Below are 19878 nucleotides of genomic sequence, written 5' to 3' on the forward strand. Positions count from 1 at the left end.
TTGTACCATGCTCCAGTGCCTCGAACACTCCAGGCCCCTTCCTGCCTGCTCCACCCTGTGCTCTGTCTGGTATGTTGTTCCATGGCTCTTCACATGCCTCAATCTTTCTGATCCTTTAAAGATCCACGTAACTGGCATTTCTTCAGGAAGATCTGCTTTGCTCTCTCTCTTGTCCCCTCTGTCTCATTATTTTGTACCTAGGCATTTTGTGGTTTCCCGGGTGTTTGCTTTCTTGTTTATCAGCTATCTGCCACCCTTGATTGAGCGCTTTACAGGCAGGACTGTTTTCTGAGTTGGGTAGACTCTAGTCTAGTCCTGGTTCAGAAGAAGCTCTCAATAGGTAAATATTTGTTCAGATGAATGAATGAAGCATCAACCTACTTTTCATCAGAAAAAGTGTTTCAAGTTAAAAAAAAAAAAAAACACCTTTTTTCTTTCTCGAATTCTCAACATGCATTACACATACACACATTGTATGTGTGGTTCACTCTGTAATAATTCCATAGTCTCGTACGGAACTGCCTTCAAGGATAGGGTTTGTGATTTAGTGCCTGTGGTCTAACTGCTATTAGTGCTTTTTATTCCTAAACTTCTAATGTGTGCCCTTTCCTTTCGTCTTTCTTTTTTAGCAAGGGAAACCATATGTCTTCGACAGAGTGCTGCCTCCCAGCACGACCCAAGAGCAGGTTTACAATGCGTGTGCAAAGCAAATTGTCAAAGGTAAGTGCTATTTCTTTATTTCCTCCTGGGCCTTTCAGAGTAATTGAAAACATTAAGTGATATTTGCAGCCTAGGAATCAATGTGCCTTGACTATAAGCAGAGGCCTACTAATTGGAAACACTGAATTATAGCCCGAGCTCTGGTCCTGATTTGCTATGATGTCAGGCAAGTTCTTTAACCTCTCCAAATCTCCTTGCCAAGGAAATGTCTTTATTTCTTTTGCCACCTTTTTGGCAGAGTTATTCTGCTACTTAGAAGCTTAAAAGCTATGGTCACACTATTTCTGTAAAGGTTTTAAAGTACTGCTGTAGGTATAAGGCCTCCTTTCTGCTTTGAAGGAGACAAAAATAGATATTTCTGATGCTCCATTTGTATATTTTTGGCTGAATTATTTTGTGCATCTGTGTCTTCAGGGAGAAGCCTTAAACGTGGAAAATTCTTGGGCATCAAGGAGTTCTCTACAGCATCACAAAATCACATTACCTTGTTGGTTGTTGAGCTGTTTTTGCTACTCAGCATTCCTTAAATATACTTTGGTCTAACCCACTTTCAACTTTTCCACCCAGATACCAACATTTGTTCCTCCAAATAGATAGCCTGAAGCCTAAATTTGTCTTAGAGATCAGCCCTTTTCTCTGGGACTGGCCTTGGCCCTGAAGGATTTAACAGCAGGGAGACGAACCAATTTACACGTTGCTCTACCTTGCCCTTTCACATCGGGCGGGCTGGAGCTTGCCTTGGGAGAGTTCGCCATCTGGACAGAGCTGAGGGGCATCTCCTGCTTCTTTGCTTTTCATCTTTAAATCTTTACCTTCTAGTCTGCATGCTATGGCAGCTGTGCTTCCAAATGTGCTGATGTTGCCACCTTTATAGGTAGCTCTAGATTTAAAGAGTAAAAAGCAAAATCAAAATTCAAAAAGCACCTTGTCATGCAAGATGTGCTTGTTTTTGGAAGCTGAGCTGAGTAACCTGTCTGAAATTCATGCAAGCCAGCCCTGGGTACATCTGTTAGATTGGTTCTGACCCTGGGCACCTGCGTGGGAGAGTCAGTCAGTATGTACTGTTCCTCGCTGAGGTGTATGGTTATTCACATTCTTGTTGCAGACATCAATTAATTTTGAAGGTCTTCACAGTAAGATCATTATAGAAAACAGAAGAGGAAAAAAAAACGTGCCTGAATTTAGGCTCTTCTTGAATTACTACTGTAGGGCTGTATCTGATGGTAATTTTTGTTTTCTCTCTGCTTCTATTGTTTTTCATCTCTTCCTGTCTAAAACTGTTTTCTCTCTCTCTCTGGAGTGTGTAGCTCTAGTTTGCTCCTACTCTGTCCTCCTTCCTCTCCATTATCAGACTCTTACTTATTTTTGTGGAAGTAAAATTAATCACATGTGAGCCATAACTTCCTTTTCTCTCCCCTTTCATTATCAGAACCAACTAGTATTTACCATATGCTGTGCTAAGCATGAGGTCAATTTAAACGCATCTCTGAGTTGATGTTCTGATTAGAGATGGATGCATGCCATCTTTAAAAAGTCCTGTGATTAACAAATAATAATCATCATCTTTCATTCTTCATTACTAGAGAAGTTGAGTCTCTTTCAGTGTTTGGGTTTTTTTATGGTATGAAATGTCAGAAGTAGGCAATTCTTAGAAAATTCTCATGAAGACGTGACCTAATTGGATAACTTGAGGCCCAGTATATGGTGAGCCACAAAGAAAACCATTTAGGTAAAATTAGGCTCTGACATGATATGATAAACAGATATTCTTCAGGCACTATAAATATGATGTGAGCATACTCATTTTGTAACAGCTAAGAGTGCCGTATTCTCCCTTGAAAGGAAGTTATATGATGAAGACCTGATTTAACTTTTTAAAATATCCAGTGAAACTAGTGTGAGGGGAAGTGGCCATGTTGTTTCCTCATCATCAAGGTAAAACAAAGATATATGAGAAAAAACTCCATGGAATGGTTACTAGGTACAACTGAGGTCTTTTTTGCCTTGACAAAGCCTATTGAAATCAGGAAAGGAAGGTGGTATTGTAGGGGCCTCTTTTTCTAGAGGCCAGGAATTCAATCAGGTAACTTCTGAAGGTCACCACAGTCCCCATGATTCATGATAATGTAGTAGACCCATGAGCTTTCCTTTCAAGTGTCTCTGAACCCTTAATGTTTTTGAGATCAGGAAGACTCCTTTTAACTGGATGGCTTTATTCTCTCTTGGGTTTTTGATTCCCTTCAACTTCACTAGTTTTTTAAAAACATATTTCAAACATTTGATTGTAGAATTCTGGTATCTCCCACACCCCCATCTTTGTCTGGTGTCTGTTAATCAAAATGTTGTCTGAAACAGTATGTAGGATTCTCCTCTGTTTCTTCCAGAAGAGCTTATAGGATTTGTGATTACCAACATGGTGAATAGGAAGGTTTCTGTGGACCCTAGGAATTAAAAACCATGGTTACTGGATGCTATTATCAAAGTATGGGTAACTATGTCCCAGTCTACAGAAGTCATTCTGGGCAATTGCCTTTCAAATTCACTAAATGTAGACTGTCCAGGGCTAGAGAAGGTGGTTTCTTGTTTGCTAGACCTAGTTTCTTTAGCTTCATTCATTTAATTATTTCTTTTACTCATCCCTTCATGCAAGGATATCAAGTATTTACCATGTGGTATAACCACTGCTAGGGACTAGAGTCACCAAGATATATAAGACTGTCTGTGAGAAGCTTTAAGTATAGGTAAAGAGACAGGTGCATCCATAGTCATCATACCCATGGGTAGTACGTGCTTTAAGATGGCTGTGTGCAAAATGCTGTGGGAGCACAGAAGAAAGTCACTTGAGACTGACTTTGGTGAGTGGGGATAAGGATTGGAGAGTTAAGGAAGGCTTCTTAGAAAGGTTGTGTCCTGAAGACTGTAGAATATAGCAGAGGTGTATAAGCAGAAGGAATAAGAAAAGCATAAAGAGAAATTATATGGCGTGTTTGGGCAATTTAGTATTGCAGGGTACCTGGGCTGGATTAGAGTTTGGTAGAAATGGATGGGCTTTATCCTTCAGGCAATGTGGACTCATTGAAAAGTTTTAAGCTCAGGATATTATAAGATCTATATTATTATTATGTATGGCTCTTAAGAAGAAATAGATTTTTTTGGCTACTCTTATCTGTCAGGCACGCTGTATGTACTTTGCATATGTTATTGTATTTTAAACCTCAACAATTTTATGAGGTGTGAGCATTATTATTCCTGTTGTACTAAAGAGGAGGTTGAGGTCAAATAACTTGGCCAGGTCAGTTAGGGGGTGGCGGGGCTGGAACTTAAGCCTGAGCTTGTCTGACTTCCTTGGATTTTTCTACACTATCCTGTCCCTACTTTTCTGGTGAGCTCATAATGAGCATTTAATAGCAATTTATGAGTTGTTACTTGTCTATCAGGCCATATGGACTATTAACCAAGCACTGCAGAAGGATAGGATTAGAAATGGGTATGGGAGAAGGGGGGGGAGGGGAGGAGGGAGAGGGGGAAGGAATAGAGATTGTGGTTCCAGAGCCTCGGGTTGGCCCTGCCTGTCTTCCAACAGTGAGATGCATTTCCATTCTGAAGATGTAACGGTGCCCTTCCCTTCAGACCAGCTGGGCCCAGCCTTCTGGTTTGCCAGTACTGTTTAGAAGGCTGCCTCTATGTGCTCTGGGCGTGCGGCCTACCTGAGTAGCTTGACTGGTCAGCAGCAGCCTTAGGATTCTGAGGCAGTGATGACCTACCTGTCAGCCAATATTGCCAGAGACCCTGGTGCCACTGACAGGCCACCATTTCACATGGGGAGTTGGTAGGAGGCCATGACAGCCTTCTCAGGAACTTACATGATTACATCTTCCCCAAATTCTTACCCAGTAGTGGAACAGACTCTTCTGTTCTAGCAAGGTCTGGACTCAGAACTAGCAAAAACTTGGGGCGGAAAGCTGGCTTCTGAAGTCTACGGCAAAAGAGGCAAGAAGTATTTTCAAGGATCCCACTCCTCTCCTCCCTCCTCTCTGGAGGTGAGAAGGCTCTTCCCACCTGCAGTGGAATCTCTCTTTGGATTTGCTTCGCTGCCGGATGGATGTGTTGTGTGCTTGTGGGTGCCGCTGGCTTTGTGGTGTGAGCTGAGATCACATCACGCCAGAGCCTGTCACAAAGCAAGGTTCTGTCTGGCTGAACTGATTCCTGGCTCCGCGGCTGGCGCACAGAAATAGTCATTCTGTTACGAGAGAGGCTCTGAAACAAATGCTTTCCTCGGGCCCAGGAACTGTCATTCAACGTGATGAAAGTGCCTTTTTGTGGGCTGTTTCTGCTCGGGTCGGGTGGGGGTGGTTGCGTGGCTCAGCGTGGCGCTGAGCACAGACCTGCTCTCCCATTCTGCTTTCCTTGGCGGGTGCACCCAGATGCACTGTCACTTCCCCTCCTGCCTCTCCTCTCCTTCCCCTTCTGCCTCTCCTCTCCTCTCCCCTCCTGCCTAAGTCAACAAACTGACCCCCTAGACTTGGAGTTTGGAAGAAAATAGGGAACACTGCATTTGAAGAGCTTTTCCTTTTCTTTTAAAGTTTCTTTTAAAATTTTAAAATTTAATTCACAATTGCGTTGATAGAGGACATCAGGTCTGTTCATCCTTGAACACTAGAGATAGTTCTCCAACAATGAACTAATTTTAACATGATCGTATATAGTACTTTAAAGGTCAAGCAGAGTTTGTTTTGATGGGGTTTTATGTGCTCCCTTTTAGTTAAAATAATAATAACAGTAATTGCACTCCATGTTTAAAAGCAGCAACCAACGGTCAAGGACTCTCCCAGTGGGGTCTCAGTTGCTCCTCAGCTTCCTGCTCCGGAGGAAGTGGTGCTCTCTATGAGTGCTTGTTTTCGTCTACATGTCCCAGGCTTTACCCCGCAGGACTTTGGGGAGCAGCAGCCAACCAGGAGCTAATAGGATTGTACCTTCTGGTTGGGGAGGTTGGAGTTGGAGGGGTGGGCCCCGGCCAGAGGAGCTGAATTCAGGTGCCCCGGCCCCACTGCTTCCTGGCAGAGGCAGAAGCATGTGCTGGGCTTTCTTCTGTCAGTGGGGCTCAGGCTGAACTGAGCTTTCTTTACCGTGTGGATGTTGCCCAGAGCCTCCTCCTGCGAGCGTATGCACCTGTAGGGTGACCAGCAGGCCTATTAGGAGGAGCAGAGGGAGGTGGACACTTGGCTTTGGCCTCCTCACCCCTGCCCTACAGCCTGGGCTGGAAGGTCCCAGAGTGCTTCCCGCACGGGGGCTTCAGGTAAGGAAGCCCTTGCAGTTCAGCGGCAGATATTTAATTTCTAATAAATAGAAACTTTAGTGTTGTGATTACGGCTGGCATTCCAGTGGCCTGGAGTTGTTTATGCCATGAATACAGAATGTTAAAAGTTCAGCTGCAGGGTGGTAACCTCTTGTGCCCCTCAAAGCACATCACATTCATGGTCCTATAAAGGCTTTCCACCCTGAATCTTTTCTCTGAGCAAGTTGACATTTTTGTGAAAACTGAAGCTTGAACCTCTAGCCCGTACATTGTAGTCTTCAAGTTTCTGCTTCTCCTGTTACCAAGGAAACCATTACCAGAAGTTAGAAGTTTGATATGTGTGAACATTCTCTCTCTCTCTCTCTCTCTCTCTCTCTCTCTCTCTCAATATAGCTTGACACAAACTCTTAAGGGCTGCTAGAATTAAAAAAAAAAAAAATCTGCTTACTTTCTCTCTCTCTCTCTTTTTTTTTTTTTTAGCTTCCTAAAGGAAAATCCCACTTTCTGTTCTGATCTCAGTTCACCCTCCAGTAACCTCAGATCAATAAAATGTGTATTGAAAAATTTTTTAGAAAAGCTAACCAAACAACAAACATTAACTGACATTATAGAATTCAGAGAGGCCCAAAACACAAAATAACCAACCTACCTAGGGCCTGAAATAAATGGAGCTGATGGCCTGGAGTGATGATTTTGTACATAGCCCTGAAAAAGGACACCTCATTAGGGGGTTCCTCTTGTTGCCCCCACTGTCCTTTCAGGAATGAGACTTCCTCCTCTTACGTAGAGATGTTGGGTCAATGATATTAATTATGTACTATTTCCCTTCTGGTGATGTTGATGTGGATGAAGGAGGGTTTAATCACCTCTGCTGCTTTGAAAGAATTCCCACAGATAATCTGCAGTGCAAAGCAGCCTCTGTCTGCACGCCTCCCCTAGTCCCTGTGCGAAATGGAGGCTGGCCTGCCCTGTGTGGAGGTTTGCACAGTATGCTCATTGTGTAATTAAAAGAAATTCCTGATGCTGATGGGCCTGGGCCGGCCTGCTAGCAGTCACTGAAATAACAGAGGCATGAACTTTGAGTCAGGGCCCCGGTGGTTTCTGGGCTGATTGGATTGTCACCATGTGGCCAGGATTACAGAGTGGGGGGGCCTGTCCTCCTAGGCTCTGGACTCACTTGGTTCTGAAGGGGCTCTGTGCAGCCTTCCTGAGAAACCTTCCTAAGGAGCTTACCTGGGCCAGTGTTTAAACTGACCCAAATCAGATCTTTAGCAAAGAAATTCTATTCTACACTTCATTCCAGAGACTCAGGACCCTGATAATGTTTTTCTTCCTCTGACTGATCTCAGGAGATCAACTTAGAGAAGAAAACTCAAGTATCTCTCAACTAAAAGAGAGTGTACTGCTCGATAATCTGCCTAAATGTTGATGTTACTGGGAGAAAGGGTGTCTGCCTTCTTTTGCATTAATATGTAGTGTAGGAATGTGAGTATATTTCTTTTTATTTGTGGAGCAGTGGAGGCCTTCATTTATGCTTTTATCTCACAATTCTACTTAAAATGCAAATGGAGCTGAAAGACATCGTTTGTGTGAAAAATGAGATGGGCCATTTGGAAAATGTAATTTTAAAATATGGAACCAACACTAGCATATGATCAAAGTAATGAGTTAATTTTAATTTCTTTTCTTGCTTGCAGATGTCCTTGAAGGTTATAACGGGACGATTTTTGCGTATGGACAGACTTCATCAGGAAAAACACACACCATGGAGGTAAGATTGCAGCATGCTGTGATGGCAACCTCTGTGTGGCTGGCCAAATTCAGGTGCGTGTGGCCCCTTGGTTATGCAAGGCAGATGGCCAAGGGGCTGGTCACATTTGACCGATTTATTTTGTCTCCGTGGAGTTTTAAAATAATGGTGAGTAATAAAATCTCAGGAGTTCAGAATTTTAAAAAAATCCTCTGTTGGTAGCTCTCTCAAAATGGAAGTAGTAAATTCTATTAGAAAAGAATCAGCAACAAGCTGAACAGTGGTGTGAGTATCCTAGGGCCTGTGGCCCTAATCTCACTGAGAAAGTCTGTTGCGAAAGTCCCTAAGTGTTTAAAGGAGTGGGGCTACTCTGGGGAGGTGAGTCTCCTCAGAAGAACTGTATGTCAGAGACTTAAAGAAGTTGGCTTGTGGACCAAATTCAGCCCACAGGTATATTTTTATTTGGACTATACAGCGTGTTTTACATTTTAAAAAATTTATTATTATTGTACATATTTTAAAATTGCAGGCAGTGTTTAAAATGGGATGATTTCACATAATTCTAAGTTTCTAAATCTGGCTGAAAATTCTGAAGATCCTGGGGCACATGGCTGGCTCAGTCAGTGGAGTGTGGGACTCTTGATCTTGGGGTTGTGGGTTCGAGCCCCACGTGTGGTGTAGGGGTGTAGAGATTACTTATGAAGATTCTATGACACTGGATGAAATTTCAACCTAATATAAAGTGTAAACTTCACTAGAGCAGAGCTCTTCATTGTCTTGTTTGCCTGTTTATTGACATTTCCACTGTGTGAAACAGCGACTGTCACCTGGGAGGGGTTCCATAAAATAGTTGTTCAATTGATACCCTCATGCCCTGTCCAGTCCACACTGGCCCCATCCCTGCACACTGCAAGAGAGTATGAATGTACGTGCAGCATCCTCTGTCATTAACTTACACACCTGGCCCTGTGAGCTCTCGAAGGTGTGACCCCAGTGCAAATTGTTGGCGGTGGAGGTCTGCGGCTCCAGGCTGTGTTCCAGACAAGGCACGTCTGCGGACAAAATTGGCCCCCTTTGTGTCTTCTGTTCCTGCTTTTTGCCACGGACTCCTGTAAGCCCTTCAGGGCGGATAATTCTTTAAAAGGCTCCCCTGACAGGTGAGGAGAGGTAAAAGAGTGGTTGTTACAAGCAACTGTGCAGAGGAAGTTTGGGGAATTCAGCTTACAAGCAGCAGGGTAAGATGAATCCTTGATCCTTCAAGCTTAGGATTTTCATGTTCGGTACCCTCCTGGGAATGTCTCTGAGTGAGCCGGCCGGCTGGCCAGCCGCTGCAGAATCGGTTTAGCTTATGAATCATTCCTATTGAAGAGGAGATTTCAAAGGCCCGAGGCAAAAAGCCTTGAGGCTCTGATGTTCTGCTCACACCGATTTCAAGTGTGCATCGGACTCTGGGGGATCTCTTTTCTGTGGTGTTGACTTACGTTCACCCATTTTGCAGTGGACAGTGGTTCAGAGATTGGAGAGATTAAAGGAGGCATCAGGTTTATTTGCCACTGCTTCTGCGCAGAGTAGGACTGTCGCCTGACACCTGAGCCTTGGCCCCCTGTCTTCTTGCACCTCATGTTCTCCTGCAGTGAGACGCGGGCATGGCCAGCCCCTCGCCTGCCTCTCTTGCTGAGCCCCAGACCCTTGACCTTCTAGGCACCAGAAAAGTTGCAGTTATAGATTTCCTAAGTGCCAGCCTTCCCAGTAGCTGTGACAATAGCTCCTTCATAAGGCATATGAGAGAGAGAGAGAGAGAGAGAGCACATCTCATGATGGTATCCATCAGTCTCCAGGTTCTTGGAAAATTACCAAATGGTATATAAAACAACAACAAAAATGCAATATTTAGAACTCCCCCCCCCCCCCCGCCCCCCAATCATAGGGAATGTTTACAAGAATGACCTTTTTGGCTTTCGAATGAATTCATCTTTGGGAAATACAAGATATTTGCTAAATGTCAGAAATTTAAATTGTAAACCATCAAAGGAGAGACCTGTCCCCAGAGTAAAATCTTAGTTTGTGTTGTGTGCGGGGGGCATCGGTGGGTGTGAGGAGATGGCAAAGAGGTATGCCAGCTCTTTAAAACCAAAATCGGAGATGTTGTGTTAAATGAGAGCATCTGGAGCCCTCTGTCTCACAGTGTGAACCTTACAAGGCCTGCAGCACTGCTGTGGGCCCAGAGGGACCCATGGCCCCCTAAAGGGAACTGGCTTCTGTGCAGGTTCCTCTCATAGCTGCCTAAGTTCTGTAGCCTTTTCATCGTTGTCGGTTTTAACAGGTTGATTGTAAGGGGTTGCTTTTCTTTATTGTGACTTCTGAATATCACATGTTTGTGTCCACGGGAGGACGGGGTGGGGCAGATGGGAGCCCTTTCCCAGCATCCCCCTGCCCCCACAGACACTTAGTTTAGTTCTTTCTGTAGGGTGATTATAGATTGGAAAGACGGTAGGGGATACTTTAAAGGAAAACAGAGGAAAGGAGGAGCCCCGAGCCGAAGTCATAGAGACTGTGGGAGACCAAGAAATCCAGGACCCTGGAATGCAATTAAATTAAAAAAAAAAAAAAAAAAAAAAAAAAAAAAAAAAAAGCCCTGCAGGGCTTGCACCATCTGAAAGGATTTTATGTATTCGGAATTATACATTGTGATCTTTCAAAGGCTTTTGGAAAGGGATGTTAACTCCCTGAATGGACAGAGCTGTCACATTTTAAAGCTGTTTTTCATTTTAATCCCCTCATTTTTGGTCTGACATCCAGTGGTGATTCCATTACTTTCTATTGAGGAGAACAAACAGATAAGCCTACATAAAATTGGAAAGATTAGCTTCTGAAGATGGAGCATTTAAGGCGGATTTTCAGTAAAAATAGGAAACACTTGACAGTGCTGATGCCAGGCTTGGTAGGGCACCGTGGTGCACTGGGCCCAGGGCAGGTGCAGCCGGTGCTTCTAGGGCTGGGGTGAGGGAGGGCTGCTGGCAGTGCTGGCTATCCAGGGGAAGGGAGGGCTGGACCTTCGTTCAGTGTGTGTTGCCCGGGAGGACTTCTCTGGGCCCCGTGCCTTGCTTTGTGTCCCTCTTCAGCACCGATTTAGACAGATGGAGACACGCTGTTTTTCCTTCTGCCCACAAGGGCACCGGGAGCCCGTGGAATGGTGCAGGCCACCCCACTGCTGAGCTGAGCCAGCCGAGTGATTTTTAATGAGCCTGTCCGAGTGCATTGGTGCTCGTGTGAGCTGACGGGCCGCCTGCTTTCCCATCTTAAGTGTTTCAGGAAACCATCCTGCTTGGGAGGTTGAGAAGGCAACTGGGGCTAGAACAAAGGGAGTCTTGTTCTGCGGCCAGTGGCCTGGGTCTGGTTTCTTCTTTCACACATGTTCCGAGAAGGCCACGTTCAGAAGTGGGAGAAGTTTTGGAAGAGGATTATGTAGGATACAAGTATACAAATGTTCTTTGTGTTTTCTGGGAGAAGAAAGATGGTGAAGTGGGACATTCCTTTGCTACTCAAGTCCATCCCTGATCCTCCAGCCAACTGAACTTGTCATGGCTCTCTTAATGGGGTATTGTTTCTCAGTTCCTATGCCTCTGTTGCATTCCTCTCATCTCATCTTCCTGCTTCTTGCCCATCCTGATCTCCATCTCTCAAGATTTGCTGTCCCTCAGGGAAGCCATCTCATATCACCACAGCTGGAAAGGACTCTCTGTTCTCTGAATTTCTATAGCTCTCTGCTTTTTACCACCTTTTATCACCTGAGGTGACTATTGTGTGTGTGTTTGTGTATTTTATTTGAAGAAAGAGTGAAGACCTTTATTGAGCACCCCTCCGTCTCATATACATACACCACACACATCAACACCCTCTCAACACCACTCACACCCACACACTACATCTCTCTCTCTCTCTCTCTCTCACACACTCACACACACACACACACACACACACACACACACACACACACACACTGTCTTGGCAGGCTCAGTGTACTGAACATAAAGCCTCAGCTGTCACCACTCCTGGGCCTATGAGCTAGATCAAGCATCCCAGCCCCTAAACCTTTGCTAGATTTGAGTGTCACTTCTGTGACCATGGGAATGGAGGTATTATCATGCCTTCTCCAAATTAACATGTCCTTCCCTCTCATGTGATTTTTGGGTGTGGGCTTCAGGGAAGCAACAGAGAGTGTCGCAGACTCATCCCTGGTTCTGCCTTGGTTCTTACCCTGACAAAGGCAAACAAAGGGATGTCAATATTTGTGTGAGCCAGAAATCAATTGGAAGATAAACCTTTTGAAAGGGAAAGTATCTAGAGAAACAGACTGGAGTCATTTATAAATGATTTGTGAATTATCACTCGTTCTTCTTTGTCTGTGAACCACTGAGGAGAAGCTAAAGGATTATGATGGATTATTGAAGGGTTCTGCGGGAGCGTGGGGGGACACTCCTCAGACTCTCTGAGGTGGATTGACCCAATGGCATCCTGACATTTGACTGGAGAGAGATCTGTGTTTTCACTGTCTTGTGTCATTTCTTAATTATTTGTTTGTTTGTTTTTGTTTATTTATCTAGGGAGTGTGAGTGGGGAAGGGGCAGAGAGCAAGGGAGAGAGAATCCCAAGCAGGCTTCACACTGTCAGAGCTGAGCCCCACATGGGGCTTGAACCCGTGAACCATGAGATCATAAACTGAGCCAAAATCAAGAGTCAGACACTTAACCTACTGAGCCACCCAGGCACCCCTTTCACTGTCCGGGTCATTTCTGCCAGCAATTTTCATAGTCCTGAGCATACAGGGCCCAGTGTTTGATGTTTATGATGGCCTGTGAGAAGTAAGATTACCAACATTTGAGAAACTCTGTGTCTCAGTCATTCAGGGCTATTTTCCTAAGATATATGTTAATGGTCCGGGATAGAAATATATTTTCAGACTCTTCAGGTCAAATAAACCCCAACGACTGCTTAATGAGAACCTAATATGAGCTGAATAATATAATGCTAACATTTATTGTCCCTAAGCACTTTATGTATACTGTTTAATTTGTATTCTACAATAATTCTATGCAGTAGACACCGTACTAAGTATCATAAGAAGTGGGAAGAAATACATATGCGCTGGCCACCTTGCCTTTAGGGACTGTACAGTCAAACAAAAAGCAATATAAAGATATCAAATGATATAGGATTCTTAGCAGATGAAGGCATTCCAGGAGAGAACCCATTTTCCCGGGTAAGAGAGCTTTGCCAGAGGACAGATATATCTAAAGTCAGCTTTTCTCTTGCTTTCAAGAGAGTGGAAGGTTAGGGATCAGGTGTGCAAAGGAGGATTCACAATGTAGAGCGCTTTGTGGCCTGGAGTTAGTGCCAGGGTCCATGTGACTTCTTGCTTTTGGTAACTCAAATATTGGCTTGAAAGTCAACCTGTCAAAGAGGAGCTATGTGGTGAATCCCCGAAGGATAAAGAAGATCTGATTGAGGAAAACAAAGCAGGTCTTCCAGGTGGCAGGGAGATTTGGAACAAGGATATGAGTCATCGTGTTGCTGAAGGCTGTTGGTGTCCCTGGGAGACTGAAGAGTAAGACGGGTTTTGTGATTTTCTTCCCAGATTTGTGATTTTTTCCCAGAGTTTTATAACTTTCTGAAGGTCTGAAAAACTCTGGGAATACTGTTGCCAACGATTACTTTAGACCTGCAGACTATGTGTTTGTGCACTGATAGGTGGCTTAACATGGAACAGAATAGAACTTGGAGCGTGGGAGTAAGGAAGGCTCTCTGGGAGCCCTTGCTAGGGCTGCCGCTGTAAATACTTCTAGAGCTCTTCTTTAGGAATTGCTTTCAAATACTACGGCATATCTTTTTTGAAAGTTTTCAGAGGCAGCAAATCTGGATCTTAAACATGGATTTAGTAAAATAGTTCAAATCACAGAAGAACTCATCTAACCCATTACCCCTTAGATAAAATATCCCTCAACCCCCCCACCCCCACCCCCACACCCCGCCTTAGGGTTGGAGGAAGGTTCCTAGGGGTGCTGGCTCCATGGGAAGAGAGGGCTAGACCTCTCTCAGAGAAAAAAGGGGGGTAAAAGAATAAGAGAATATATTACAAGTGGATTTAAGTATTAGAAACAGCCCACCCCCCCCCAAAAAAAAAGAGAAGAAAAGAAAAGGAAAGGAAAGAACCAAAAATTACTTGAACAATTCAGGCTGGGAATTATGGATTTTTAAGAAATCGATGAAATGGCTTTTCTTGATTGGTTTGTGAAGCGATACTGAAGGTTTTTCTAGAATAAGGTGAGAAATTTTTGAGCAATGATGACATAAAAGAAACTATCAGCTCTCAAGGTGGTTTTATTAACGCAGATTAACTTGGACTTGTACCTTCTGATCAGTTTGTAAAAATTTCAAAACAAAAACCACCTTTGGGATGTGATAGTCACCCTATAATCTCAGTCTTCCTCCCGCCCTCCTGCCCTCCTCCCTTCTACCCACACCCTTACCCACATACACCCATTTGCTGCCATGAGCGGCAGCAGGAGTGAATATTTTTGGGGCTTGATAGAACAAGCCCCCCACTGCTGGTAAAAAGAGCAGCATGCTGATCTATTTCCATGAACTTAACGGTCTGTTTGCCTGCCAGGTGGACCCTCCAAAGGAGCAGACATACGTGTATGGGTGTTCCCTCTTCCACGGTGTTCTGTTCGTGCATCCACATATGGTCCCTTCTCTCAGACAGGTTTCCCAGCACTCTTTAGCTCCCTGTGCTTGTGTTTTTTCACTCACTAGGGGAAGCTACATGACCCTCAACTCATGGGGATCATCCCAAGGATCGCGCACGACATCTTTGACCACATCTATTCCATGGATGAAAACCTGGAGTTTCATATCAAGGTAAGTGCCCTTGATTAAGTCCAAGGAGAAGAAACTGAGCCCCAAATCATGTTTCTTAGCTTTCTTCTTTTTCTGTGTACATAAAAGATGATTTTTATGTATTTTAGATGATGTGCCATCATAGGCAAAGCCATAGTTATTTAATGGTTCAGGTTAATACTGAGGAAATAATTGAGATAAAGTAAAAGCCTTCTTTAGGATGGAATCATCTTGATAGTTGTTTGAATTCTATATTTACCCTGTAGATTTCTAGAGATGTGACCAGAATGTGTCTATGATTGGGTGAGGACAGCATTTCCCAAAGTATGTTCCAGGTCCCTCATATTAATAGGTGGGTTACCAGGGAAAAGGTTTATGTGGCCAAATAAGCTGGAAAAAATGTTTTGTTGAAAAATGTTAGATTCATCACAAGTTAAACATGCTATTATGCAGCATAATTCTACAAAGGGGACATGTAGTATATTACATTTTCCTGCGTATTTGACTGTGGACATATTTTTCTCCTTTTGGGGTATGATAGAATAGTGTTTTGGGAAGCACACTTTGACAAGTATTAGGGAAGGTATTATCCTTCCTGTTTTTTGTTTGTTTGTTTGTTTGTTTGTTTTAAACCAGAACCTCTGCTCTGACTTAAATTTGAATTGAAAGAGATTTTTAATCTCTTAACTATAGCTGTTAATTCATAACATTGAGTATTAGGGGTATATTCGTTGGAGCTCCTTTGTTCGCAAGAGATTGAAAGCCACTTGTTTAAACAACTAGAGAAAACTGTTATAAGGTACAAAATGTGAAGGCATGTGGCTTGGGGGTTGTAGAAAAGTAAGAATCCAGACCCTGCTTTTCCTTTAAAATTTTTTTTTTTTAATTAAAAAGCTTGAGATACATTTCATGCACCATAAAATTCATTTTTAAGTGTACAATTTAATGGTTTTTACTATATTTCAAAAATTACACAATTATGATCACTAATTCCAGAACATTTTCATCACCCCCGAAAGAAACACTATCCCTGTTACAGTCCCTGCATTTCTGTCTGCTTGCTTTATCTTTGTTCAGGGGGTGCATGGGTAAGGGGAGAAGGACCATGGTAACTCCTGTTCCACATCCATTATTCCCGATTCCTAATTCCCCAGGGAGTGGGCTCCTTGGCCTAGCCTACAGCAGGGCTTGCCCCCAGCTCTGATTAGTGTTGTCCAGGATACACATGGCTGGCTGAGTTCCTGCCATGGCGACTGGGGATGGTGTGGACAGGGGGTGAGGAAGAGACACAGGCAGTTCTAAGAAGACTTGGTGCTGAGGACATGAGCCAAGAGGCTGACCATTCTTTAAGGCTGGGTTAGTGCACTAGGCCCATCATTTAAAAAAATTTTTTTAACGTTTATTTATTTTTGAGACAGAGAGAGACAGAGCATGAACGGGGGAGGGTCAGAGAGAGAGGGAAACACAGAATCTGAAACAGGCTCCGGGCTCTGAGCTGTCAGCACAGAGCCCGACGCAGGGCTTGAACTCACGGACTGCGAGATCATGACCTGAGCTGAAGTCGGACGCTTAACCAACGGAGCCACCCAGGCACCCCTAGGCCCATCATTTTAGAGATGAAGAAACTGAAGTTTAAAGACAGCACTGGCTGGCCATAGTTACATATCAGGTTATTGGCAGCAGTTACAGATCAGGTTATTAGACTCTTGATCTCACCAATCCCAAGTGCAACACCTTTCCATTATGTTAAACTTCCACCTTACTTATTTCTGCTATGTGCCTTTCCTAAATTATATAAAAACAAGGCAACAACTGTTTGCCCCATTATAAATTAGATCTGGCAAGTCTTTTTACTTTATAAATCTTTTTGCTCCCTTTATTGGCTAATGCTGGTTTCTCCTCTTTGCCAGGGTTCTTTATATCTAAGGATACAGAAGCCTGTTGCTTTGATGGGATCAAGATTTAGGAGCTTAGTACATCTTTAAGGCTGTTTGCATTTAAATACCTTAAACTACTGTAGGGTTCTTATGGGATAATCCCAGAGTAAGATGTTAAACCAATTACTGCCCTCAAAATAGTGTGAATCTTATTAAGATAAAAACAGCCCCAGCATGAAGCAGGAGAGAAGAAACAACACCCAAGTCTCCAGGGCTGAATTTTACAGTCTGGCTTTCTGTTCTGCATTTGTAGTTATGCTCACTTATTTCATACATCATAATTATAAGTGGGAAGGCTAGCGATTGTTCCATATTTGAACTGAGCAGTGACAGGCTTAATCAAGAAAAAGAGGCTTGATTAAAACACTATTGAAAATCTGTTCCTTAAAGTGAGCCCCATAGAGGTTTTAAACATTATTTCTGAACATGCAATTTCTTAATGCAAAACAATTGCATATTTATTTTTCTTCCACCTGGTCTCAGAAAGCATTTGCAATGACAAAAATAACAAAATCACTCCCCCTCACCCTACTCAAGCACCAGTATCTTCTGTGGTAAAAGAAGATATTAAATGTGAACAGGATTTTAATTGCCATATTTGTTGACATGTAATTTATGACTGCTTTTTAGTGTAATTTCTCTGTAATCTATGGAAATAAGGATACATGTGTACATCTCAAAGATACAGAAGTCTTTTTTTTTTAAATCTTCTTTAATGTTTATTTATTTTTGAGAGAGAGAGACAGAGACAGAGTGCAAGCAAGGGAGGGGCAGAGAGAGGGTGACACGGAATTTGAAGCAGGCTCCAGGCTCTGAGCTGTCAGCAGAAAGCCCGATGTGGAGCTTGAACTCACAGACCACGAGACCATGAGCCAAAGTCAGACACTTAACCGACTGAGCCACCCAGGTGCCCCTCAAAGATGCAGAAGTCTTAATGAAAGCCAGGCAGTCTTGAAATGCAATAGAATGGGTTGGAACCAGGGTTGAGTTGGCCACAGGGAGGCTGAATGAGAGATGTATAAGATTAGAGGCCAAACAAACCCTAGGATTCCAGCCACAGGAAGAAGTTTCAGGAGCAGTGATTCTTTCCAAGGTCAACTAGGTGTGTCTGTGATGTGCGAGGCTTGGTGACTGGGGAGTTTGACAGATGATCAGGCAGGCTCAGGTTGTTAGGGAGACAGGCAATATGGAGAGGATGGCCAGGTACAGGTTCCAGAGTTTGAAGCCCCAGCTCTCAGAGAAACTGGGAAGTCACTAGGCTCCAGGCTGAGACACAGACAAGGTAATAAGTGGGACTGAGTTGGTGAGGACTAGCCTTGAGTTGGGGAAGCTTCACTTCCCACAACCAGAGGTAGAACTGGTTCAGAGCTAGGATGCAGGGGTGACGTCTTACCTGTAGAGTTACACTCCAACTTTACAACTATTTTGGCACGTTTTTTCTTCCTTAACAACTTGTTTATCCATTCTTTTGTTTAGGTTTCAAGAAAACCCATAAACATGAGAGAAAGAAAAGTTGATCTGAGATGCAGAAGGCAGGTGTAGACAAAAAGTGCAGAATCCTAGACAGAATTTTTAACATCATCGAGTCCAAATGGCTTCATTTGACAGATGGGAAAACTGAGGCCTCTCGTCTCAGTTACATGTGAATTAAACCCCCAAGATCGCATATCTAGTTAAAGCTGTTCTCAGATGTCAGCTGACATAAGAACTAACCAGGGATTAGAAGCAGATTCGTAGGACCTGTTCCTGGAGATTCTGATTCAGGAGGACTACAATAGGGTTCATGATTCTGCAATTTAAACAAAGGCTATGGATCATGCTGATGCAGGTGGTTCTGGGCTGGCATTTGAGAATAATTGATGGGAAGGCTTCCTTTCCCTCTCGCAGGCTAGTCTGTCTTTCTTAAATCACATTTTGTTCGGACCTTTCCTGGACTCCCCAAAGCTGGCCACCATCAGCAGCTCTCTTTCCCTGTTCCCTTTGAGCTCTTGTAGTTCCAAGCAAAGTGCCCTTATTCCAGTCCCTACTTCTTCATGTGAGTGTTTCATCCCAGTCTGGTGAGGGTGTCAGTGTCACACATGAGGAGAGGCCTACTGATTTTTGACAATTGCTCGTGAAGGACGTTTCTGTTGCAACTGTTGTCCTACCTAGAAGTTTGCTTGGTGCTCACATAGGGTGAAAAGGAGAGTCGTTCTGTGAGTGGATGCCCAGCACACAATGTAAGGAGCACCTGAGTCAAGACCACAGAGGCCGTCAAGCACGGAGAGTGGCCGCACTGGGCAGCGGCCCGCAGAGCAGGCTGACGCGTCAGGAGGCTGGAGAGCCCGGAGAGTCGGCCAACTCTTCACTTTGTGGCCCCTCTTCTTGCTCTTCTTAGCCGTACATGACAAAGACCTTCTATGAGTTTTAATAGTGATAGTTTTTAAATACAGTGTGGCATTTCTGTTTCAAACTCCATTTGTTTTTAACTAGGTTTCCTATTTTGAGATCTACTTGGACAAAATCAGGGACTTACTGGATGGTGAGTAACCTGAATGCTTGTCCTCTATTTGCTCTGTAACTAAGGTCCAGGGAGGCTGAAAGGATTCACAACACTTCTGCTTAAGGAACTAATGAAAATACAGAGATCTTTTATTGTCTTTACACTATCTGCTTGTTCTCAGCCAAGGCTTAAACTTGTGTATGGCAAAGACATGAGATTTGCCTGTCTTCGGTAACAATTTCTCTTTATCCTCCAATACTGAGTCTTTAACTTTTCTTCTCTCCTCTGCATGCCATCATTATTATCTCTGTAGTATCCAAGACGAACTTGGCTGTTCATGAAGACAAAAACAGAGTCCCGTATGTAAAGGTATGAGGAAAACTTGATGATGCAATTGACTTGTCTCCGGTCACTGTCATCATAATTATTATGTAATATGCTCACAACGTTACCTATAAAGTGTATGGAGGTATTTCATCATGTTCCTTACATTTAATATTCATCTGGTAAAAAAAATAGACATTTAATTTCTCCAGTTGTATCTCTGTAAATATACCACAGATGTCTAATCACATAAGGTAAGAATTGGAGAAGTGAACAAATATTTATTATTCACATGTGAAGAGGCTTTTATATGGAGGATAATTGCTTATACTTTGTAGTTAGGGGAAGCCCAGCAGAGCATTATGTCTAGAATGTGTCTAATTAAAGTTGGGGACTAGAATGGAAGGCAAAGCAAAATTTCATCCATTTCTTTTTCTGTCACTGGTTTTCTTTATTCTGTTTCTCAGAAACA

General features: G+C 43.4%; 1 protein-coding gene across 5 annotated transcripts in view; it reads left to right on the forward strand.

Moving 5' to 3' along the window:
* KIF5C (kinesin family member 5C) overlaps window positions 1-19878 on the forward strand; it is a 161812-nt gene that overhangs the window by 52710 nt on the left and 89224 nt on the right. For 3 of the 5 annotated variants that reach the window (XM_042948745.1, XM_042948746.1, XM_042948747.1), the window contains exons 2-6: window positions 630-720; window positions 7714-7787; window positions 14580-14684; window positions 19073-19121; window positions 19396-19451. In XM_042948745.1, the coding sequence (XP_042804679.1) occupies window positions 630-720; window positions 7714-7787; window positions 14580-14684; window positions 19073-19121; window positions 19396-19451 (375 nt within the window). Of the gene's footprint in view, window positions 1-629; window positions 721-6952; window positions 6995-7713; window positions 7788-14579; window positions 14685-19072; window positions 19122-19395; window positions 19452-19878 lie in introns of those variants that run through there. The other 2 variants (XM_042948748.1, XM_042948749.1) reach the window with 2 other exon arrangements.

Source organism: Panthera leo, chromosome C1 (genome assembly GCF_018350215.1).
Source record: "Panthera leo isolate Ple1 chromosome C1, P.leo_Ple1_pat1.1, whole genome shotgun sequence".
NCBI classification, from domain to species: Eukaryota; Metazoa; Chordata; class Mammalia; order Carnivora; family Felidae; genus Panthera; species Panthera leo.